The 25,692-nt window shown below is 39.8% G+C and overlaps 1 protein-coding gene across 2 annotated transcripts in view; it reads left to right on the top strand.

The window, feature by feature from the left end:
* Positions 1-25,692, top strand: part of MYO7B (myosin VIIB) — a 258,153-nt gene that overhangs the window by 175,648 nt on the left and 56,813 nt on the right. The window contains exons 31-40 of one of the 2 annotated variants that reach the window (XM_069727694.1): positions 6,712-6,879; positions 11,154-11,271; positions 11,449-11,575; positions 13,340-13,533; positions 14,696-14,877; positions 14,968-15,092; positions 15,351-15,508; positions 18,343-18,496; positions 22,071-22,226; positions 23,009-23,114. In XM_069727694.1, the coding sequence (XP_069583795.1) occupies positions 6,712-6,879; positions 11,154-11,271; positions 11,449-11,575; positions 13,340-13,533; positions 14,696-14,877; positions 14,968-15,092; positions 15,351-15,508; positions 18,343-18,496; positions 22,071-22,226; positions 23,009-23,114 (1,488 nt within the window). Of the gene's footprint in view, positions 1-6,711; positions 6,880-11,153; positions 11,272-11,448; positions 11,576-13,339; positions 13,534-14,695; positions 14,878-14,967; positions 15,093-15,350; positions 15,568-18,342; positions 18,497-22,070; positions 22,227-23,008; positions 23,115-25,692 lie in introns of those variants that run through there. The other variant, XM_069727693.1, reaches the window with a different exon arrangement.

The following is a 25,692-nucleotide window of genomic DNA, read 5'->3' as shown; positions in this document are numbered from 1 at the left end:
GGAAACCTAGTGCCAAAGTTAAAAATCCAAAAAGCCTCCCTGTTTAACAACATTCTCTGAATGTCACCTCCCCGTGAAGGTTTTTTTTATTTTCTCAATCCCTGTTACTCTCAATGATATTGTACTGCGAGAATGGTGATCAATAAAATGTTTGGCTGCTGCTGAAACAGTGCGACTATTATTTAAAGTACAGGAGATATCGTATAGATGTTCTGATATCCGATTTTTCAGTTTTCTAGTTGTACAGCCAATATATGTTTTATCGCAGTCAACGCAATCAATCTTATATACAACACATTTTGTGTTGCAGTTAATAAAGCTTTGAATTTTGTGCAGACTATTATTTTCTGCGGTGCCAAATGATTTAGTGGTCACCAGGTGTTTGCACATAGTGCAATTAGTCACATTACATTTGTAGCTCCCTGTACACTTGAGCCATGTGCTACTGCGTTTTTGAGACAAAAAATTATTGGGAGACAATTTGTTACCAAGAGTAGGTGCTCTTCTGGCTACAATATTACACCCTTCACTCAATATTTGGGAGAGAATGCGATCTTCATATAAGATAGGGATGGCTTTATTTATAATAGTTTTAATTTTATTAAATTGTGGGCTGAATTGTAAACAAACGAATGGTTTATTCATGACACTGTTTTTATTAATTAATTTCTTTGGCGTTGGTTTTAATCAATTCTTTGCGGGATTTGTCCCTGAACACATAGGGTTACTTTGCGATTTTGTATCGTTATTTACTAGATGTAACGCTCTATTCAGCATCCAATTTGGATATCCACGATGATGGAATTTCTTACAGGATTTTACAAGATCGTTTTGAAGTTCAGCATTATTGTTACAATTTCGTTTTAACCTAGTGAATTCACCTACAGGGATGGATTTGACAGTATGTTTGTGATGGCTACTTCGGGCATGTAGGATGGTGTTGCCTGCTAATGGTTTAATATAGGTTCTTGTGGAAATTAATTTGTTGGGAACACCTGTTAATTCTAAATCCAGAATGTACATTTTGGTTTCAGCATGGACATATGTAAATTTTAAATTGAAATTATTATTGTTAATGTAAATCAGAAAATCCTGTATGGCAGATACATCGCCTTGCCAAATAATGAGTGTATCGTCGATGTATCTGCCATACCAATGGATAAACGAAGAAAAAACATTGGAGGTGGAAAACAAAAATAAATATTCCCAGTGCGCCATAACCAGGTTGGCCAATGAAGGTGAGAATTTGGCCCCCATTGCTACACCGGTACATTGTAAATAATACTCAGAATCAAATGAGAAAAAATTATGAGTTAACAAAAAGAATGTGACTTGTAAAATAAAATTGATAAGATCTAGGGAGTATGAACTATAATTGTTTAAGTGGAATTGTAATGCCGACATAGCTACGCTGTGTGGAATACACGTATATAGCGAAACTATGTCGCAGCTAAGCCAGGTATAACCTGATTTCCACTCTTTGTGTGTTAGAATATCAAGAATGTCCTTTGTGTCCCTAATATACCCCGGAGTTCTTTGGACCAATGGTTGAAGCAAAGAGTCCAGCCACTGGCCCAAGAATTCATTTATTGATCCTATACTTGAGACTATGGGTCTCATTGGGGGAAATTTTGCTTGCTTATGAATTTTGGGCTATCCGTATAAAATAGGTGTCACAGGATGAGGGACTTGTAAGAAATTAGCCTGTTTATTGGTTAGAACTCCCAAAGAGACCCCTACTTCGATCATTTTATCAATTTTTTGTTTAAACAGATTAGTAGGGTCCGAAGATAATTTTTTGTAAACATTCTAATCAGAAATTAACTTCAAAATTTCACTTTTATAATCTAGGGAGTTCATGATGACAATCACACCCCCTTTGTCACTATTCTTAATGACTATATCATCCATGTCTTTTATGTCTTTAATGGCCTGTCGATGCTTTTTTGATAAATTATTATTGTAATTATTAGATGGAATATTATTCTTAAGAATTTTAAGTTCCCGTTCAACCACTTCCTGAAACCTATTCATGCAATCCGCACGTGATTGAATAGGATGAAAAAACGGATTTTTGGTCTTAAAGTTATCTGATTGATTAATACAAGTATTATTTCCTATGTCAAATCCCTGTAGTTCTTGTAAGGTTATTAAAGAGACCTGCTCATTAAAGTCCAGTGCATGGAACTCATTTTTCACCATATTAACAACCGTATTTTCATTTTCCAAATGATCCACATGTTCATCTGACCAAAAATGTTTTTTCAATGTAAGATTGCGGATAAATTTATTAATATCTAATATGGTTGAAAATAAATCAAAATTCTGATCAGGTACGAAATTAAGTCCATAAGTCAATAACTGTAATTGTTCCTGTGAAAAAAGTTTTGACGATAAATTAATCACATTAGCACTTATCTCGTCATGCCTTTCCTGCGGCGGGTCTGCATGCCAGAATTGTTTTCTATGCTTCCGCCCGCCGCGCCTTGTGCGTTTTTTTATTTAGTCAGTTGTCTGGCAGAACTACACCCAGCGGACTCATTGAGGGAATTATCAGAAGCACTGAAGGTATAGTCATCAGATTCCCCTTCTCTTGAGCTGAAACTTAAATATTGTTTGTTCTGCTTTTTTTTATAATTAGACTGTCTCAAAATAGATCTTGGGGTTCTAAACGAACTCTCCCTTTCATTCCAGTTATAAACTTTGTTAGACGTGTAGTCACCTAAATCACGTTGAAATTTGCGCTTTTTTCTTTGAATAATTTCATCTTCTAATGCTGTTATATCCTCTTGGATTTTTTTATAAAAGTCGCTTGTCTCAACGGTGATGTTCATAGAATTCAGGGCTTCCTTAGCGCTCTCAATTTCTTTTTGTATGTCCGAGAGTTTTGTTTCTTCATATTTAATAATGAGGCGCATAAGGTTTAGTGAGCAAGTGCTGAGTATTTGATTCCATTCATCAGAGAATAATTGTCCAAAATCTGTGGTTGCTTTCTTCTTAATCCGAAGACCTCTAGGAATCATGTCTTTTGTGACATAGTTCTGGAGGGTGGTAAAATCCCACCATACCTTAGTTTCCAGGGTCATGATTTTTTGCAGCTGAGACCACATATTGGAGACATCAGGGGTTAAATCAATTCCCTCAGGTGAGCCCGAGAAAACCTTGGCAGCTTTTTGCATGCGGTTTCTGGCCAAGTCTGTCATCTTGCAGTAAAAAGATGTATGGTGTGACAAAAGTAGATCAAAACCTCGATAAATTTTAGGTGCGGTGAGTCCCAATAAGGAGTTAAAATCGGGTGCACGGCAGTCAATATAAGATATAGACAGAATATACGGCAAAAGCCAGCCCACTGATCATTGCAAGAAGCCCGGAACTTCGTCCTGACAAGACGCAGTAGGATTCCATAAACAAAAAGAGAATGGTTCCAGCTTCAGTAAAATCATGAAAATTTATTCCAACTTTTAAAATGGAGAAACAACTCCTGGGACAGCACCATAGCACATGCGAGGTAGGCAACGCGTTTCGACCGACACAGCGGTCTTTATCACAGCTGATCTACTCACTGATTCCTCAGGTATAAAAAGAACCAGGAACCAATAAAATGATAGTGAGTCCTCACATGACCCGAAGGTCCTAAATACTAACAATGAACCTCTATATAAAATGCCTAAATTTGTGCAAAACTAACAATTAAATACACATAAACATATAGAAAAATACACACATACAATATTTCTAAAGTTAATGCAAAAAATACAAAAATAGCAAAAAATAAGATTGAAAAATGAAAAAAAAAAATTATAAAAAATGCATGAAAACTTTTTACAATACATGAAGAGACTATCAATAATGGAACATTAATTCATTCCTTCTATTTAGACCATTAGGAAACCTAGTGCCAAAGTTAAAAATCCAAAAAGCCTCCCTGTTTAACAACATTCTCTGAATGTCACCTCCTCGTGAAGGTTTTTTTATTTTCTCAATCCCTGTTACTCTCAATATATTGGCTGTACAACTAGAAAACTGAAAAATCGGATATCAGAACATCTATACGATATCTCCTGTACTTTAAATAATAGTCGCACTGTTTCAGCAGCAGCCAAACATTTTATTGATCACCATTCTCGCAGTACAATATCATTGAGAGTAACAGGGATTGAGAAAATAAAAAAACCTTCACGAGGAGGTGACATTCAGAGAATGTTGTTAAACAAGGAGGCTTTTTGGATTTTTAACTTTGGCACTAGGTTTCCTAATGGTCTAAATAGAAGGAATGAATTAATGTTCCATTATTGATAGTCTCTTCATGTATTGTAAAAAGTTTTCATGCATTTTTTATAATTTTTTTTTTTTCGTTTTTCAATCTTATTTTTTGCTATTTTTGTATTTTTTGCATTAACTTTAAAAATATTGTATGTGTGTATTTTTCTATATGTTTATGTGTATTTAATTGTTAGTTTTGCACAAATTTAGGCATTTTATATAGAGGTTCATTGTTAGTATTTAGGACCTTCGGGTCATGTGAGGACTCACTATCATTTTATTGGTTCCTGGTTCTTTTTATACCTGAGGAATCAGTGAGTAGATCAGCTGTGATAAGGACCGCTGTGTTGGTCGAAACGCGTTGCCTACCTCGCATGTGCTATGGTGCTGTCCCAGGAGTTGTTTCTCCATTTTAAAAGTTGGAATAAATTTTCATGATTTTACTGAAGCTGGAACCATTCTCTTTTCGTTTATGGAATCCTACTGCGTCTTGTCAGGACGAAGTTCCGGGCTTCTTGCAATGATCGGTGAGCTGGCTTTTGCCGTATATTCTGTTTATAGTATTAATCTACCTAGACAATTAATGAACATGTCTTGTGGGACCCATATATGTTAAATATACATCATGGGTCCTTCACAAATAATTGAGACCTGTACACAGATAAAGGGGCCATAAGACTAGCTTTTCAGCATGATTTGGACAAAACCAATTTACCACATTGTTTTGCAATAGATACACATAAATGTTCAATTTGTGATTATTGAAAAAAAAGATGAAAAAAACCAAAGCTGGGATTTATCCCAAACTTAGCTTCCCACCTCGACGCGTTTCCCCGTCCATACGGTTCATCAGGAGGCACACGATGCAGAGCCAGCTAATCAATAGATGTGAGGTGTCATGGTGGAAGGACAGACCTCAGAGTGGGGGCACCAAAAAAAGTATCTAATAGGGTGCCAACCTCCACTGATAGGAAGGGATAGCAGGTAAGATTAGGGAATTGTTAGGTTATTGCTACATCTACATTTTCTTGTTTTGCACTCGGGGGGGGGGGGGGTATTTTTAATACTTTTTTCAATAAAGAATATATTGTTTTTAAAGAAATCATTCTGATCTTAGACACTCTCGAGTCCTCTCCTCTCATGCCAATCAGAGATATTGCTCCATTTTGGCTTTCAAACTGTGATTTTTTCCTCTCTGTTCCAAAGAAGGCTCTCACCTGCCTCTCTATTTTTCCAGGCCAGAATGGTCTGATGTTCAGCTTCCTTCTTTCACCTTAGTACGATTCTCTGTCTGTCACCTTACACAATATGACATTGTCAGAGCTGTGGAGATCTACCTGTCTCTCATAGACCTGTTTGGAAGTTTGGATGCCTTGTGGGTCATCCCGATAAGCTGTTGCAGAGGTTGGGCCACCTCTAGAGCTAATATTGTTCTCCGGTATGAATCTGCCAATGTGAAAGGTCAGGCTATGCTAGAGCAGTCCAGCCAGGACACGTCTCACTCCCCCCCCCCCCCCCATGAGGGTTAGAAGCTACTTAGGTGTACGTTCTTCTGTTCCACTGGGCTGCTACTAGTCTTATGTCCATATCGTTGTGGAGCTCTTACCTTTCCGTCTAGTCTAAATTTGCAAGTTTTAGCAGAAGGGTACTACAAGTGGCAGTTCCTGGGGTAGTAAATTAAAGGATTGCTATTCTTCCTTCTGCAGTACTGGTATTAGTTTTCCCTCTCCAGGGACAGCTTTAGGATGCCCTATGTTTCCGGGGTGTCCCCCAATGAAGTGACCAAGAAATAAAGATTTTTGGTACTTGTGTAAAAGCTCATTCTTATAGCCTTCATTTGGGGACCTAGCACATTCCTTGTTTGGGGGAGAGTCTTTGAGTCTTGGTTTTGCTTCTCCTACTGCTTTTGCTCTAACTAAATAACTGGGTGTCTGCTGCCCAGGAGTAGCCTAGTGGAGAGGAGTCAACTATTTTTTTTTCTAAGATGTATTCTTAGTGTCAGCATCCAGGTGGCAGCATATTAACCAATCGTTCCTGTGTCCCCCAATGAAGGCTACGAGAAACAGATTTTACGGTGAGTACCAGCAATCTTTATTTTGAATATATTGAGCATAATATTATGCAATGATTATAAACTTTCTATTGAACCCATACACAGCTTTGCATGCACTTGAGCAACCTAGCAGAATAGAACAGGATAGGTTATGTCATGGACTTTTATTTACCGTACATGTCTGTTCTTTCTTGTGTTTCCGTCTTTTCTTTTATATTAGAAAAAAAAAATGTTTACAGGAACTTTTTTATATTTTAGATATTATTTTTGTATTCTAAATGTTTTTTTTTTCTTTTATCTGAAATTCATCTTCTTTCAACACAAAATAAAATGTTACAACAGATTGGCTCTGTGATTTGATACATCCATACTAATATTACAGTTTTCTCTTGCAGGAGGATGATTTAATGGAGCTTATGTCCAAACACTACTATATCAAATATGGTGCATTACTAAAGGACGAACACCTTCACAGTGTCCTAAAAGACTGCATTCCTGCAAAGCAATTAGCCTCCAAGCCCAGCAGTTACTGGGTGACCCTATTGAAGGAAAATCAAGCAAAGGTAGTAATTTAACCACAGTAGGTGTAATAAAAAAAAAATCTGCAAGATCATGGCCAACTCAGCTCCCTACACATGGACTGATCTGTCTCGGGAGATAAACGTACAGCAAGTAAATCATTAGAGATTTATGGTCCAGATCTGATGTGAATTAAAACCTTTCAACCTTTATTACAAACATCTTTCAGGATCTGTCACCAGAGATTGCTTAATTGTTACCGCTAACCCATTTCGAACAAACAACTAGTCATGGCTACAAATGAAAGGAGTCGTACCATGAAGTATTTTCAGGAGCACATTGGTCCTATGCCTCCCAGCTCCCTGCTTGCTGAAGGTCGGTGCACTCTTAGGCCTCTTTCACTCTTCTGTCGTTTAGGGGCCGTCGCAATGCGTCATTCTGTGAAAAAAACGCATCCTGCAAAGTTGCCCGCAGGATGCGTATTTTGCACATAGACTTGTATTACCGACGCATCGTGACGTATGGACACACGTTCCATACGTCGTGCACTGGATGCATCGGTAATTGGCGGACCGTTGTAACAAAAAAAGTTCAATGTAACTTTTTTTGTGCAAAGCGTTCGCCATTTTCGACTGCGCATGCGCGGCCAAAACTCCGCCCTCTCCTCCCCGGAACTCATAATGGGCAGCGGATGCGTCTGAAAATTGCATCCGCTGCCCACGTTGTGCACTTCCGTCGGTACGGGGCTGTTGCAAACCATCGGCCCGACATACCGACGGTTTGCAACAGCCCCGTATTGACAGAAGTGTGAAAGAGGCCTAAGTAACTAACAGATTAGGCCAGCAGAATTGTTATCCCTCTAGACCAAACTGTGCCCTCTACAGCGTTGGATTTGCTCAGAGACTCTGAAGTTCGCTGGATCCAGTATGAGCAGCACTTGCAAGCTCTATTGCTAAAAGCATGCAAAGCATGGCGCTTTTTGCTTAGGGAACAGGCCACCTCTGATAAATTGCAGAGGTGGGAGCTAACCTAGGCACTGAACGGTAAACTACAGCGTAGAGTTAAAAATTCCTCTGTTCTGGAGAATGGAAAGGATTTTTAATAAGAGATAAATTGCAAAGTTTTTTGTTTTTACAAGCACTTTGCAATTTTACCCATTTGTGAAGTTGAGAAAACCCCTTTAACCCCTTACCGGCATCGGACGTACTATACCGTCCGATGCCGGCTCCCCTGCTTTGATGCAGGGCTCCGCGGTGAGCCCGCACCAAAGCCGGGACATGTCAGCTGTTTTGAACAGCTGACATGTGCCCGTAATAGGCGCGGGCAGAATCGCGATCTGCCCGCACCTATTAACTAGTTAAATGCCGCTGTCAAACGCAGACAGCGGCATTTAACTACCGCTTCCGGCCGGGAGGCCGGAAATGACGTCATCGCCGACCCCCGTCACATGTCCGGGGGTCGGCGATGCGTCTCCATTGTAGCCATAGAGGTCCTTGAGACCTCTATGGTTACTGATTGCCCGTCGCTGTGAGCGCCACCCTGTGGTCGGCGCTCACAGCACACGTGCAATTCTGCTACATAGCAGCGATCAGCAGATCGCTGCTATGTAGCAGAGCCGATCGTGCTGTGCCTGCTTCTAGCCTCCCATGGAGGCTATTGAAGCATGGCAAAAGTAAAAAAAAAAAAGTTTAAAAAAATGTGAAAAAAATAAAAAAAACATAAAAGTTTAAATCACCCCCCTTTCGCCCCAATCAAAATAAATCAATAAAAAAAATATCAAATCTACGCATATTTGGTATCGCCGCGCTCAGAATTGCCCGATCTATCAAATAAAAAAAAGTATTAACCTGATCGCTAAACAGCGTAGCGGGAAAAAAACTCGAAACGCCAGAATTACGTTTTTTTGGTCACCGCGACATTGCATTAAAATGCAATAACGGGCGATCAAAAGAACGTATCTGCACCAAAATGCTATCATTAAAAACGTCATCTCGGCACGCAAAAAATAAGCCCTCAACCGACCCTAGATCACGAAAAATGGAGACGCTACGAGTATCGGAAAATGGCGCAATTTTTTTTTTTTTTTTTTTTTAGCAAAGTTTGGAATTTTTTTTCACCACTTAGATAAAAAATAACCTAGTCATGTTTGGTGTCTATGAACTCGTAATGACCTGGAGAATCATAATGGCAGGTCATTTTTAGCATTTAGTGAACCAAGCAAAAAAGCCAAACAAAAAACCAATGTGGGATTGCACTTTTTTTGCAATTTCACCGCACTTGGAATTTTTTTCCCGTTTTCTAGTACACGACATGCTAAAACCAATGATGTCGTTCAAAAGTACAACTCGTCCCGCAAAAAATAAGCCCTCACATGGCCAAATTGACGGAAAAATAAAAAAGTTATGGCTCTGGGAAGGAGGGGAGCGAAAAACGAACACGGAAAAATGAAAAATCCCCCGGTCATGAAGGGGTTAACAAAAAAAAATCCATATTTATTCCATAGCTTTACCTTAATATTAACATTCTAGGCACAGCAAAGTTTTGTTCTCATTTTTATTTATTTTTATTATTAATTTATATTACAGTAATTAATTCTAAGGTGCTGTTTTTGCCAAAGTACTCATGGAAATTAGTGTCTTAATGAAATGTCAGAAAGGCTAACTTTAAAGTTTTTTCCTATCTCAAATTAAATATTGCTGTAATAATATAATTGCTCACATAACATTAAAAAAAATTCCTTCAGTTCATAACTCTTGGTCCCTGCTGCGCAATACTGTGTCCTTTTAATTTTTGCTGTTAGAGGAAATAGCAGACCAGAAACAATGGGGGAAATGGAAAAATGGAAGACCAGAAACGAAACACTGCAATATAGTGTCATGGCATGATTCATTAAATTGCAGTATTACTGCAAATCAAATAGCTGTTGAGACCTTCTTTTATGCTACAGCTACAGTAATCGTGGTCACAAATCAAATGACTGTATGCAGACGTCATCTTTTCAATCAACATTTATTTTATCATTTTTCAAAGAATTCTTTACATGGGGTAAGAATAAACACGATTATACATCCACTATATTCACCATAGTGATGAGAAACACAAGTCAAGGTGCTTGAAAAAAGGTGAGGATCGGCGAAACGTCGCCGCAGGTGTGGACTCTTTCAGTGTCAAGCAGCATGTCTGCTTTACATATTGTTGTCTCGGCTGAGCGAGGAGGATCGTCTACATCGAACTTGTGTTTCTCATCATTATGGTGAATATAGTTGATGTATAATTGTATTTATACTTACCCTGTGTAAAGAATTCTTTGAAAAATGCTAAAACAATTATTGTTTGAAAATATGACGTCTGCATACCGTGTTATTTGATTTGCGTGCTTAAGGCTGGGTTCACATTGCGTTAGTGGGTGTCCGCTGACGGAATCCGTTACATGGCGCAATTAACGCTATGTAACGGATCCGTTAGTGCACCCATTGAGCGCAATGCATCGAACGCATCGCTAACGTATGCCACGCTAGCGATGTCCCATTATTTTCTGACGGACCGCGAACGCTGCTTGCAGCATTGGAGGTCCGTTTCTCTCTAGCTCAGATCGGGCATCTGCACTAGCGGGATCGCAACACGCAATCCCTTTTTGAACATTGCGTTACCGCATTCCGTTAGCGTATGCGCTAAACGGATTGCACTAACGCAATGTGAACCTAGCCTTACTTGCAGTCTTGGGAACGGCTGCGTTGCGGTGGCTTTTGATGAGACATAGAGTGATCATTTTTAACTTCTGGAGGTCTGTTTTTTTTTTCGCTCAATAACAGTGGCCACACACTAGAGGAAATTCAGCCAACTTATCACATGTGCAGACCTTCACCAGATGGCAAATAGTGGGGGAAAAGATGGATTGGGCATATTTGATTCAAAATAGGCCAATAAATCAAAGGTGTTGAGCAGTCGCTTAGCTTACTTTCCCTCTTAACAACACATGCACACACAGCCAAAACAAGCATGCATGTGCGAGGAGGAATTGTGAAAAATAGCCATTGGACAATTACCGTAAGTAACACCTTCAGTCTATTTGCTCAGAAAGCTCTTTCCCAGCAGTGCATTGAGTATCTTGAAAATGTAATCAAGATAATAATGTCAAGCGACTCACTATCAATTTCTTTTTTAAATCAGAAAAGTACAGCCTTTTATAGACACAAAATAGGGGCCCAACTCCATGGCTTTGAATTGGGGTGACCAAGAGCTCATATAGCTGCTATGGTCAGTTGTCCATATACAATTGTCCAGTCATCTAAAGTAAACTCATGTGTCTATTCTTTAGGCTCAATATATAACAGAGAAGACTCCTACAATACAAGTAAAGGAAACAGTAGTAGATTACTCTCGCCAGAAGTGGCCTTTATTATTTTCAAAGTTCTTTGAAGCCTCCAGATTTGCAGGTAAGATAAGGCATTTCTGCCAATTAAGTCTTAAAATGACGGGCTTATTGCATAATACTTGTAACAAATGTATGGTTCATATTCATAGTAATTGAAAGAAAAATGTTGATGGTTTTACGGTCATTATAAATGCTGTTGTCTCATAACAATTTACTTAATTTGTTACATGTCATCCAGGACCCAGCATCAGCAGAAATCACTTTATTGTCGCAATAAACTGGAAAGGAGTGAGTTTTCTGGATGAAACGGAGAAAAAGTTATTGGATCTTACTTTTCCCGATTTAACTGGTATCCTCACAAAACGGTACATCTAGTATTGAGTTATTAACCATTTTTAAATATCAGTAAATAAAGAGATAAACATGCTCTTTAACTACTATTGGTTTGCCCAATGACTATAAGAATTCCACACTTTCCTCTGCACTGACGTTTTAAAATGACAATGCAGATTAAGCAGCTTGCATGATATTGTGCTGCTGTCTGGGCAGGGAGGTGGCTGTCAGTCTCCTCACATAGAAGATAAGCATGGTTTATTACCATGTTTACCTTTTTTAAATTATTGTATTGACACAGCTGAACCAGCACTTGTATATGTAGATTATAAAGCACTGACAGTGCTTCCTCCTCCGGACCCAGAAATCATGTGAATGACGAGTGTATGCAGGAAGCAGGAGCTGCTGAGTCCTAGAAGATCAAGTCAGCCCTGCTATGCAGTCAGGAGGTTAAATTTCCCCTTCAACTGAGGCTAATATAATAGTCCCAGTTACAGGGGAAATCTGCAAGAAAAATAATATTTTAATATGTTAAAATTCCCCCAAATATTATTTAAGACCTCATGAGAGGCACAGTGTGTAAAATAAATAAATAAAAACAAGCAAAAATAAAATAGAAAGCATAAGTCAATAAAATAAAACTTAAAAAAGAGATGCTGCCAGATACTCTTTCTAGCCCCACCTCCGTGTAACAAATATGTCCAATATAGAACAATTTCTACAGAAAAAAAGGGATACAATTGAAAATGTCCTTTGTAGTTGTAAATATACCGGTAATTAAAAAATGTTAAAAATAGATATGTATTTCTTAATTTTCCTCAACTATCAGCAAAAAAAGGCAGACAAAAACAACACAAAAATTAAACCCCATTGTTTTAGAGAAAAATTGAAAAATCCAAAAAGACACATCCAGAGAGGGTACATGTGATCATCATTAAAAATGGAAAATGTGGGATTAATTAAAACTGGGGAATTGAGATAGAGTTGACAGTTCAACATCTGTTGAAGTAGGACCTTCTGCCGTGAACAGGTAACTATCTCAAGGGATTTGATGAGAACCAGTCAACAAGCGTAGGATTCATATACTCAGGGGCGGAGAAGTACAGAGGCTTCTTCTGTTCAAGGAATTAGCTTCCTCTGCCTAATCTCTCCAGTGTTCCTCCTGACAACGATGAATCGTTTTTACTTACTTCTTTAAAAGCGCATTGCCAGGAACGAGGTAAAATAACCCGGACATGAATTGATTAAAGAGAAACTGTCACCAGGCCAAAAATGGCCAGATTTTGTGCTTATTTTATTCTTGCTGCTCCTCTAAGTATTCAGTGATTTATTTTACTTTTCTAATCTGCACAAAGAGTAATAATGCAGTCAAAGACACCACTCCCCCAGAGAATTCTGTGGGCTATTCTCCCTTGCTAGAGACTATAAAAATTAGCACCAAACAAAAAGTCCTATATCTCTGCAACTGTATGTTTAAAAAAAATAAAAAGAAATAGAGCACAGAATACTCAGAAGAGCAGTGGGAATAAAATAAGACCAAAAACTGTCCACTTTTGACCTGGTGACAGGTCCTCTTTAAGATAGGAGATGCACTTATTGCTATGCATTCAATATGTAGATACAGTTGGTGAATGGCCAATGTTGTAATTCGGTAGGATATCTCGGCTTGAGGTAAAGGAGAAACCTTGTTGATTATAATTAACCTTCTTTTTTTCATTATTGAAATATTACTGTATATTCTAATATTTTATATCTATGTGCGAACTGCATATCTACGGTAATTATATTTTTTGCAGGGCTGAAAAATCCTTTGGTCAGTGCTGTGTCTTAAATACACTAAGGGGAGAGCAATTTGTTCTAACCTCACAGAACAGTGAAGAAATTGCTAAGCTGCTTCTCTACTTTTTGGATGGGCTAAAGGCGAGGTCTGTGTATGCAGTAGCTCTACAAGACAGCTCAAGGTCACTGACAAATACAAAGACATTAACAGGTATTATTACAGCTCCTGGAGACTGCATATAACAAGACAAAGAACACAGAGACTGGCTTAGGCTAGGTTCACATTGCGTTAACAGCAGCCCGTTCAACACATGCGTTAAAGGGCTGCTGTTAACGCAAGTGCCGATATGTCATCGGGCTAGCGCAGATAGAGCTAGCAGATGCTCTATCTGCACTAGCAGTGATGGACCCGGAAACGCTGCAGCCCGCGTCCCAGGGTCCGTCACTCAATGGCGGCACATCGCTAGCGCATGCCCATTGTGGGCGTGCGCTAGCGATGCGTCCGACATAGGACTTAATGACGGCGTTAACGGACTGCGTTACACCGCGTTATGCTGCGGTGTAACGTACTCCATCTAACAGACGCCTCTAACGCAGTATGAACCCAGCCTTAGGGTTTTAGACTCCTTTGTGATCTCTGTGAGGTGAGGGTCACACCAGCGTATTTTCTCGTATTCGAGAGAATCGGGCCGATTATGCTAATCACATTCTGATTAAACTTTGATCAGAGTTTGATCAAAGTGTGAGCATAGTGTGATCCAAATTTCTGGATTGAAGAGAAGGTAGTAAAAAAATTCCCCTCCTTCTCCATTCTGTCAGTCTGTAAAAATCTGACAGCACTCAGATGTTATCCGAGTGTGGTCTGATTTTCTCCACAGACGCATTGACTTGCATGGCAGAGTGCGATCTGAATATCAGATGCAAATCAAGCATGCTGCGATTTTTTTTCCTTAGACAGACTCTATCTAAGGAAAAAAAAAGACATATGCATGGCTCCATAGAATAACATTGGTCCGAGTGCAATGGAATGTTTAGTTGGATCGCACATGGACTGAAAATACGGTCATCTGCATGAGACCTAAAGGGCTTTCGTCTGTAGCCCAAAAATCAAGATTCAGACAGAACCATGACAGAGCTATTGGGTATAATCAGGCAAAAATCTACTAATATTCCCATGCCCCCAACAAGGATTGCACCTTTACGATATAACCACATGCAACAATTAGGCATAGAAATGTAGACATTCAGTTGCAAATGTCTAATCATATGTTTAGCGGGACTGTTTCACACAAGTGTAAACCCAAGAGGCCATATTGAGCTTTTTTAGCAAAAGTATTTCTGAGCTTATCACAAATCTTTGTCTCTATTCCTAGATGAACCAGACCTGTTAAACTTTCGAAATGGAGATCTGCTTCTTCTTAACAGAAGCCCAGATCTTCAAAATGGACCGAGCTGGATCCATGCAAAAAATGAAAGAATTGGAAACAGTGGTGCTGTGTCTTTGGATGCCATCTATATTGTACCAACCCTTACCAAACCTAGCTCTGAAATACTGGTAAGCAAATGGCCTTTGTAAAGTACACAGTGCCCTTTTTTTTGTATTTGATGATGCTTATTAATTTCTGCATTTCATTTTTGCCCTTAGCGAATGATTGCTATGTCCCCAGAACAGCGTAAATCAGAATTAATCGGCTCTTCTTTTGATGAATTTAGCCACCAGGAAGAAGTTAAGCCATACACATTAGAGGAATATTCTATGCAGTATTTCAGGTAAACATACTTTAAGTGCAAAGACATGGAAGCAGGTATATACCGTAAGTGTATATGTATTATATATATTCTTATGGAACTAGCAGTTTCTGTGTTCCATTTCATTAGAAAAGTATTCTGACGGATTATATCTATATTATATATTTTACCCTAAGAACATACTTTAGGAGCATATATGGATTTATAATAGGAAAGTTTTAAGAGTCTGTGCACTTTTAATAAAAATGTATTAATTTCTATGTTTGGTGCTGTCCTTAGACCTCCAGATCCTGAGAGTGTGTCCAAGGCCTTTTTACAAAGATCTCGTGGTAAGTTGCAGCTCTGGGCTTATTCAAGGGAACCAATTAGACAGCCCTTGCTTCGGAAGATTTATGAAGTGGCAGATCTGCGAGATTATGCATGCCAGGCTTTCATTGATATCCTTAATTCATTCACCGGATATGTGATATGGCATGGATGATATATAAACCAAGAAAATGCAAGGCAAATGTTTATCCCAATATCCAAAATATTAAAATAGAATTTATTCAAATTTAGGTTAAAATGTACCCAAGAAATCCCGGCCGCATGTTGCTTATGTTACTGTGAATAACCTGCTACTATGGCTTGCAAGGATTCCAGATTTGTCTCCTACTGAACAATTCTGGGATGTCATTGGTCAGGCAATTACAAAGGGCACTGCCAGCATTGGATCTTGATGATTTGTGAGCCCAAATGCATTCAGCATGGCAGAATATTCTTCAAACAACAATTTAAAACTTCATTGATAGCAGCCAAGGAGTGTAAGATCCTGTATTTCTGTGTGTGAAATCCAGTTGTATTGTAAATTACTTTAGTTTTTTGTCATTTGCATATAATTAACATGTCTCTCGATTCTCAGAGTTTAATAATTCCACAAATTTACCTTCTCAATGCTGAGGAATATATTTTACAGGTTTAGTTATAATAATAATCTTTATTTTTATATAGCACTACTAACATATTCCGCAGTGCTTTACAGTTTGCACACATTATAATCGCTGTCCCCGATGGGGCTCACAATCTAAATTCCCTATCAATATGTCTTTGTAATGTGGGAGGAAACCGGAGTACCTGGAGGAAACCCACGCATACAAACTCTTTGCAGATGTTGTCCGTAGTGGGGCTTGAACCCAGGACTCCAGCGCTGCAAGGCTGCTGTGCTATCCACTGCGCCACCGTGCTGCGCTGATAATGCACTGGGACTTGTTGGTTAGTCGGCAGTTACATGATAGGATTTATATATTGATGATATCTAGTAAAATGTAGTATTATATTGCTCCAATTCATACAAAAAAATCAATTTACTGCCCTAAATCTACTATTTGGTTTTAAAGGGAACCTGTCAGCAGGTTTTTAGACCCTAAAGTTTTGTCATCATACTACAGTATCTGTAAAGGTACCGTCACATTTAGCGACGCTGCAGCGATCTAGACAACGATCCCAATCGCTGCAGTGTCGCTGTGTGGTCGCTGGAGAGCTGTCACACAGACAGCTCTCCAGCGACCAACTATGCGAAGTCCCCTGGTAACCAGGGTAAACATCGGGTTACTAAGTGCAGGGCCGCGCTTAGTAACCCGATGTTTACCCTGGTTACCAGTGCTAATGTAAAAAAAAAAAAACACTACATACTTACATTCCGGTGTCTGTCCCCCGTCGCTGTGCTTTCCTGCACTGACTGTGAGCGCCGGCTGGTCGTAAAGCAGAGCGGTGATGTCACCGCTGTAATCTGCTTTACGGCTGGCCGGCGCTGACAGTGCAGGAAAGCAGAACGCCGAGGGACGTGACAGACACCGGAATGTAAGTATGAAGTGTTTGGGTTTTTTTACATTTACACTGGTAACCAGGGTAAACATTGGGTTACTAAGCGCGGCCCTGCACTTAGTAACCCGATGTTTACCCTGGTTACCAGTGAAGACATCGCTGAATCGGTGTCACACACGCCGATTCAGCGATGTCTACGGGAGATCCAGCGACGAAATAAAGTTCTGGACTTTCTGCTCCGACCAACGACGTCACAGCAGGATCCAGATCGCTGCTGCGTGTCAAACACAACGATGTCGCTATCCAGGACGCTGCAACGTCACGGATCAGTGACGGTCAGTGTGAAGGTACCTTTAGGCCATGTTCACACTAGCAGTATTTAGTCAGTATGTCACATCAGTATTTGTAAGACGAAACCAGGAGTGGGTGATAAATACAGAAGTGGTGCATATGTTTCTATTATACTTTTTCTCTGATTATTCCACTTCTTGTCTTGGATTACAAATACTGATGTAAAATACTGACCAAATACTAAACGTGTGAACGTGGCCTAATGATGATTACTTCCATACCTTTATTTTACAATTTCAGGTCTTCATTTTCTACTAATACATTGTCAAATTCTTATGCAAATGAAGCTGCAATGACAGGGTCCAGATCTGCCCTTACAGCTCACCAGTCTTTTTCTCCTTCGGGCATTGGTCTCCTGCCAATGATTGACAGATCACACTTCTGTGTGACCTGCTTCCCAGCCAACATGTTAGCAGGCACCATCATTCTATCAGATCATGATGATGGAGTCGGAATAGCCATCTGTGCATGCACCGCCCCTGGAAATGACAGCTCTTGCACAAGATGTCGGCCAGGGTAGCAGGTCACAGAGAAGAGTGACCTGTCAATCATTGGCAGGAGGTAGGCATCAGGAAGAGGAAGAGGCTGGTAAGCCGAAGAGCTGTAAGTGCAGACCAAGCCCCTGCACTTGCAAGCTCATTTGCAAAGAATTAGCCGATGGCTTACCAGACAACGGAGATGTGGACATATAAAGCTATGGAAATAATCATCATTACAGGCACTTTACTGTGATCATGTTATTTTGGGGTCTAAAAAATAGCTAATGGATTCCCTTTAACCCCTAACTCGCAGGTAGAGTAAAACAGATATCAGTTAATAACCCTTAGCTATCCCCTAGGTGCCCAATTTGTAGAACATATGAGGTAATTGTTATGTCTCAAAGTTTTGTACACTGACCTTATGCTTTTAAGAACTGCAGCATGATATATGATCTGAAACATGTATGTTCTGGGTTAATTTGATGTAATCACAGAGAAATACTGCTCTAGACCATCAGGGATATTAGCAGGAATACGCTAAAGCCCCCTATGAAAAATACAATAATGTTTGTAGTGTTGATAGGAAGTTGTGTAAGACCAGGAAACATGCCTTACTTACAGACCTTAACATTAGCTACCTATCATGAAATATATGGGAGACTATCCATCCAAACAATCTCGCTCCCCAGTCGAGCTTACTGATCAGATATTCGCTGGCCCAGTACGTGAGGAATCTCTCAGAGATGAAATCTACTGCCAGATCTTGAAGCAAATGACAGCAAATAGCAACAGGTAAATATTAATACAGAATGGATCCTCTGCATAGTTCCAATGAATATGCATACTGTAAACACTTTCTATACTCTGAGTACATATTGCTAAATATATATGTTCAGTTAATTGTTTCACTATTTTATGTGCAAATCTTTTAGCAGTATATTTGTATTTTGTCTCTAAATCTTCATACAAGTTCACATATACCAAAGAATAGAAGATCCAAATATGAATTGAGTAATGAGATGCCAAAGACAAACCAAACACCCCACACTGAAATGATCAAATAGATGCAAGATCCAACTTACCTAACGCGCTTTTCGATTTTATGCTCCATCCCCACACGAAGCATAAAAGAGAAATATGCTGTCACCAGTTTACTTTGACAGACAGGAGACAGAAGACCGCAGTGTACAATTGCTCCAACTCCTGCACTGATTAGAAGCACTACACCTTCATCTGGAGGTTTCTATTAGCAGTGCATGGGTTAATCTACTCAGTTGAGAGCTCTTGGAAGCTTTCCTGCATTAAGGCTCTCAACTGTGCACTGTTAGTCACTCCTATCTTTTCCCCTTCTTCTTCTACTTTCATTTTTCCCCATCCTCCACTCCCCGGTGTTTTCCTCTATTGTTTGTGTGAGTATATTTGTATGATTGTTTTTTTCCTTTATCCCTGTTTGTATTACCTTGTTAGTCTGGTTGGTGTATTACGGTACAGTACTACCCCCTCTTCCCTGGGTGGGGAAAGGTACAGACTGAGGGCAGATTCAGGAGCTAAGGCAAAGTATGTGGCCCTGGAGTCTTCACCATCAGAAGTAATCTGGAGAACAGGGCGAGCTAGAGTGCCCCTACCATTAGGGACAGGGAAGGAGCCCCTAGTCCAAGGATACCTGACAACAGAGTTGTGACACATGCATTGGGTGAGATGGATCTGGCATTCATTTGACCATTTTAGCTTGGGTTGTTTGGTTGGTAAGGGCTTCTTTCCTGGCCTATATGCTTCCATAATTGTTAAGCAATATTATCTATCTATATAATCGTCTAAGGGTCACTTCCGTCTGTCTGTCTGTAGTGGAAATCCCGCGTCGCTGATTGGTCGCGGCCGGCCGCGACCAATCAGCGACGGGCACAGTCCAGCTGCAAATTTGCCCCTTCCTACTCTCCGTCAGTGCCCCCTCCATACTCCCCTCCAGTCAGCACTCACACAGGGTTAATGGCTGCCTTACACCGCGTTATGCCGCGGTGTAACGCAGTCCGTTAATGCTGCTATTAACCCTGTGTGACCAACTTTTTAATATTGATGCTGCCTATGCAGCATCAATAGTAAAAGGATCTAATGTTCAAAATAATTTAAAAAAATCATTATATACTCACATTCCGGCTCCTTTCCCGCTCCTCGTGATGCTCCGGTCCATGCATTGTGGTCTCGCGAGATGATGACGTAGCGGTCTCGCGAGACCACTACGTCATCATGTCGCGAGACCGCAATGCATTCTTGGGACCGGAGTGTCGCTAAGCGCCTGGGCTGGATCCGGGGGCCGCCGGAAGGTGAGTATATAACTATTTTTTATTTTAATTATTTTTTTTTAACAGGGATATGGTGCCCACATTGCTATATACTACGTAGGCTGTGTTAGATACTATGTGGGCTGTGTTATATACTGTGTGGGCTGTGTTATATACTGTGTGGGCTGTGTTATATACTGTGTGGGCTGTGTTATTTACTACGTGGGCTGTGCTATATACTATGTTGGCTGTGCTATATACTACGTGGCTGTGCAATATATTATGTAGCTGGGCAATATACTACGTGGCTGTGTTATATACTGCGTGAGCTGTGCTATATACTACGTGGCTGTGCTATATACTATGTGGCTGTGTTATATACTGTGTAAGCTGTGCTATATACTACGGTGGCTGTGCTATATACTATGTGGCTGTGCAATATATTACGTGGCTGGGCAATATACTAAGTGGCTGTGTTATATTCTGCGTGAGCTGTGCTATATGCTACATGGGCTGTGCTATATACTACAAAGCTGTGCAATATACTACATGGCTGTGATATGTACTACGTGGCTGTGTTATATACTAAGTGGACTGTGTTATATACTACATGGCCTCTGTTATATTATGTGGGCTGTGTTATATGCTACGTGGGCTGTGATATATACTACGTGGGCTGTGATATATACTATGTGGGCTGTGTTATACACTACGTGTGCTGTGCTATATACTATGTGGGGTTGTGCTATATACTACGTGAGCTGTGCTATATACTACATGGGCTGTGCTATATACTACGTGGGCTGTGTTATATGCTACGTGGGCTGTTATATACTACGTGGCTATGTTATATGCTATGTGGCTGTGCTATATGCTACGTGGGCTGTGCTGTATGCTACGTGGGCTGTGTTATATACTACGTGGCCTGTGCTATATACTACAAAGCTGTGCAATGTACGTGGCTGGGCATTATACTACATGGCTGTGCTATATACTAAGTGGGCTGTGTTATATACTACGTGGCTGTGCTATATACTACGTGGGCTGTTATATACTACGTGGCTGTGTTATATGCTACGTGGCTGTGCTATATGCTACGTGGGCTGTGCTATATGCTACGTGGGCTGTGTTATATACTATGTGGCTGTGCTATATACTATGTGGCCTGTGCTATATGCTACGTGGCTGTGCTATATGCTACGTGGGCTGTGTTATATGCTACTTGGCCGTGCTATATTTCTCTGCTGTATCTGTGCATCATGAATTGTGGTATGTGTTAAAGAGGGGGGCCCACTGAGACTCTTTCGCCCGAGGCTCTCAAAAATCTGGAGCAGGCCCTGGCTTCACTGATTGTTCGGGGCCTGCCGGGCATGACCAATCAGCGACAGGTGCAGTCTGGCCGCGAATTGGCACAGAATTTGAACCACGCTTTGCTAATTGGTCGCGCCCGGCCATCCGAATCCTGTGTATAAATTGCATTATTCTGAAAACTTCATAAATAAACTACATATATATTCTAGAATACCCAATGCGTTAGAATCGGGCCACCATCTAATTCACTTTATATTTGCCTTTGACATTCTTTTTATGCTTTGTGCTTTATTCACTTTGTGCGTTATCCATATTTATTACATGTAGCACTTTGCTTTTACCTTTGGCATATTTTTATATCTTACATCAATTATTGTATACAAATTATTACTTTCAAAGTTCCTCCTCTTTTTCCATGTGCAGATTATATTTAATCTCTACTAATATGGTTTTGCCTTTGGCATTTTCTGTGCCTTTATTGCATTTCTTCAATAAAGATTGTGTTTACATTTATGTACTTCTTTGGTGATCTACCTTTTATATACTGAGGTATTTTATAGTTGTCTAGTATACCAGAGACTAACTAAACTTGCTGCCTGTAACGCCGAGGTCACAGAGGCGTATAACATCCGATGTGTGAGCATTAGATGCACTATTCTAATGACACTCGGCTCAAACTCTCCTGTGAGCGTGATTCCCAACTTGTATATTTACTGCATAGAATTTGTCATTCTCTATTTTTCTTTTATTACATAAAACTGCGTTTCTTCTTCCAGTTACAGTTTAAGCAAAGGATGGCAGCTGCTTTGGCTATGCACCGGGCTCTTTTCACCAAGTAAAAGTTTGTTGGTTCATGTTCAGAAATTTATTGAGAACCGTCAGAGAGAAGCGCTGTCCAAGGATTGTAAACAAAGAATCCAAAGAATACAACAGTAATAAGATATCTAGTTTGGTTTACACTTGTAATGTATACGACTGTAAAATAACATTATTTTATTATGTATGCTGTCACATAAAACCTATTTCCCTGCATAACAAATGGAAACCGCCCAATTATCTTAACCATCTGTAAGCAGACTTTTGTTATGTAATCTGAGAGCAGCATATGGTGTAGGCAAAGAGACCCTGATTCCAGCGATGTATGACTTAGTTTACTGGGTGAAGCAGTTGTGATAGAATTACAGTTTTCTCTGCTGCAGATCTACTAGAGCTCAGAATGCTGAGCCCTGTATAACTGATTGGCAGATTTCTGTGTATATTGAAAGAAAGCTGCCAATCAGTGGTTGGACCAGAAGGCATGAGACATCTAGTCCTCAAGTGATAATCTCCTGCTGATAAAACACTTATTTTATTGAAACGGCAAAAACCAGCCCACTAAGTGACACATTGCTAGAATCAGGGTCTCTGCCTCTATCTACATCACGATTCTCTCAGATTACATGGCAAAATCTGCTGACAGATTCCCTTTGAAACAATGTGTTTATATAAAGTTAAATCCATCTACAGGACCAAAACAGCTTAACTAGAAAACATGGAGTAACAGCATTAATTAATTATTTGCACTGAACTCAATAATTACATGCCTGCATAGTGTATATAGTAATGCTTTATGTTGTGTTTTGTTTCAATCTCTATAAAAGAAACTTGTATATTGCGTGGAATAGATATTTCATTTTGTGGATGTCACTGACCATTCTTTTGTTATGGAATATAGAACTGGCCCACGAAAACACCCCCCTCACCAGGTAGAAGTTGAAGCTATTCAGCAAATGAGCACCAAGATCTACCACAAAGTGTACTTTCCAAACGACACAGAGCAGGTATAAGTGCAATCCTACCATAGACCCATACATGTGCCGTGCTACATCCTACTTGGTTTGCCTCTGGAAACTTTACAGGATGAATGGTCTTTCATGACTTATTTTCTCATGTAAAATAGATTTAGAATATTTAAACCTGTCACCCCTGTTGATGCAGCCATGATTGTGCCTAACCTCAAGTAGCGAGATTCACTCTTATTTTTCAGTTGTCACTTAACCCCTTCAAGTGGCGGCCCTTTTTCGTTTTTGCGTTTTCATTTTTCACTTCCCTCCTTCCCAGAGCCATAACTTTTTAATTTTTCCATCAATATGGTCATGTGAGGGCTTATTTTTTGCGGGACGAGTTGTACTTTTGAATGACACCATTGGTTTTACCATGTCTTTTACTAGAAAACGGGGAAAAAATTCCAAGTGCGGTGAAATTGCAAAAAAAGTGCAATCCCACACTTGTTTTTTGTTTGGCTTTTTTGCTAGGTTCATTAAATGCTAAAACTAACCTGCCATTGTGATTCTCTAGGTCATTACGAGTTCATAGACATCTAACATGTCTAGGTTATTTTTTATCCAAGTGGTGAAAAAAAATTCAAAACTTTGCTTAAAAAAAAAAATTCCATTTTCCGATACCTGTAGCGCCTCCATTTTTCGTGATCTGGGGTCGGGTGAGGGCTTATTTTTTGCATGCCGAGCTGTCATTTTTAATGATACCATTTCGGTGCAGATACGTTCTTTTGATCGCCCGTTATTGCATTTTAATGCAATGTCGCGGCGACCAAAAAAGCGTAATTCTGGCGTTTTGGATTTTTTTCTCGCTATGCTATTTAGCGATCAGGTTAATGCTTTTTTTTTATTGATAGATCGGGCGATTCTGAACGCGGCAATACCAAATACGTGTAGGTTTGTTTTTTTTTTAAATTGTTTTATTTAGGATGGGGCGAAAGTGGGGTGATTTAAACTTTTATATTTTTTATATTTTTTTTCATATTTTTAAAAACATTTTTTTTTTACTTGTGCCATGCTTCAATAGCCTCCATGGGAGGCTAGAAGCTGGCATAGCCTGATCGGCTCTGCTACATAGCAGCGATCATCAGATCGCTGCTATGTAGCTGAAATGCAGGTGTGCTATGAGCGCCAACCACAGGGTGGCGCTCACAGCAAGCCGGCATCAGTAACCATAGAGGTCTCAAGGACCTCTATGGTTACCATCCTGATGCATCGCCGACCCCAGATCATGTGACGGGGGTCGGCGATGACATCATTTCCGGCCGCCAGGCCGGAAGCGCTGGTTAAATGCCGTGGTCTGCGTTTGACAGCGGCATTTAACAGGTTAATAGCGGCGGGTGAATAGCGATTTCACCCGCCGCTATTGCGTGCACATGTCAGCTGTACAAAACAGCTGACATGTCGCGACTTTGATGTGGGCTCATCGCCGGAGCCCACATCAAAGGGGGAGACACAGCATGCGCAGTAATAGTACGGCGCATGTCGTGAAAGGGATTTTTCATGTAATTTAAAAATGTATTAACAACCACCATTAATGATAAAATAAGTAGAAGATGTATCCTCGCCAGTGTGATCCTTTCTGTCCCAGCTCTGCATCCCCAGTCCTCTCCACTAGACGTTTGTTTACCACGATACCAGGAATCTTGTCAGATAGACCCAATATGAAAGTTGGTCTCAGCCTTAGGGCTCATTCAGACAGGTGTATATTCAGGCTGTGTGCTGTCCATATGCAATACCGGTAGCATACGGATGGATCAATGCAAGCCAATGTACAAGTTTGAATGAATGTTTTTACACATGGAGCAATGATCCACATGTAAAAAATTTGGAGCATGCACTACTTTGATCTGTGTTTCGGATGAGACTCACTCATAAGTCAATGAATGTGCAAAACCACAAATTGCATAAGGGTTATTACCATCTGTATATCATGCATTTTTCACAGATCCATTGCAATTATTAATATAGGAAACTGTAATTAGTCTTTTATTATTTTTACATTGCTCACATAAAAACTGGATACCATACGAATGTAAAAAATTGACATGCAGATGGCATACAGATATATAAAATGGACACATGCATTTCATACGGATGACGGTACAGATAAAAAAATGTGTGTGTTTTTCTAGATGAAAAACAAATGATTTTGCATACGCTCACATGAACCTGGCTTTAAACCATAATAATAAATTAATGTGTCGTATTCTGTATGCACAAACTGACCAAGTGTCTCCTGAGCTGAACTTAATATCCTGGTGGCATGTAAAAATTTGGGCACCCCTGGTCAAAATTACTGTTATTGTGAACAGTTAAGCAATATCTCTAAAAGGTCTAAAGTTAAAGATGCCACATTTCCTTTGTATTTTAGGCTACAAAAATGTGTATATTGTCATCTTTTTATATTTTATAAATTACAAAAGCAAAAATGGACTGATACAAACGTTTGGGCACCCCTGGAGATTTGTATGATCAGATAACTTTGACCAAGGTTTTAGACCTTACTTAGCCTGTTAGGGTTATGCCTTGTTCACTCTCTTCGTTAGGAAAGACCAGTGGATGCAAATTTCCCAGTTTT

Source organism: Ranitomeya imitator, chromosome 5, assembly GCF_032444005.1.
Source record: "Ranitomeya imitator isolate aRanImi1 chromosome 5, aRanImi1.pri, whole genome shotgun sequence".
Taxonomy (NCBI): domain Eukaryota; kingdom Metazoa; phylum Chordata; class Amphibia; order Anura; family Dendrobatidae; genus Ranitomeya; species Ranitomeya imitator.
This window is presented reverse-complemented; position numbering and strand designations above follow the sequence as displayed.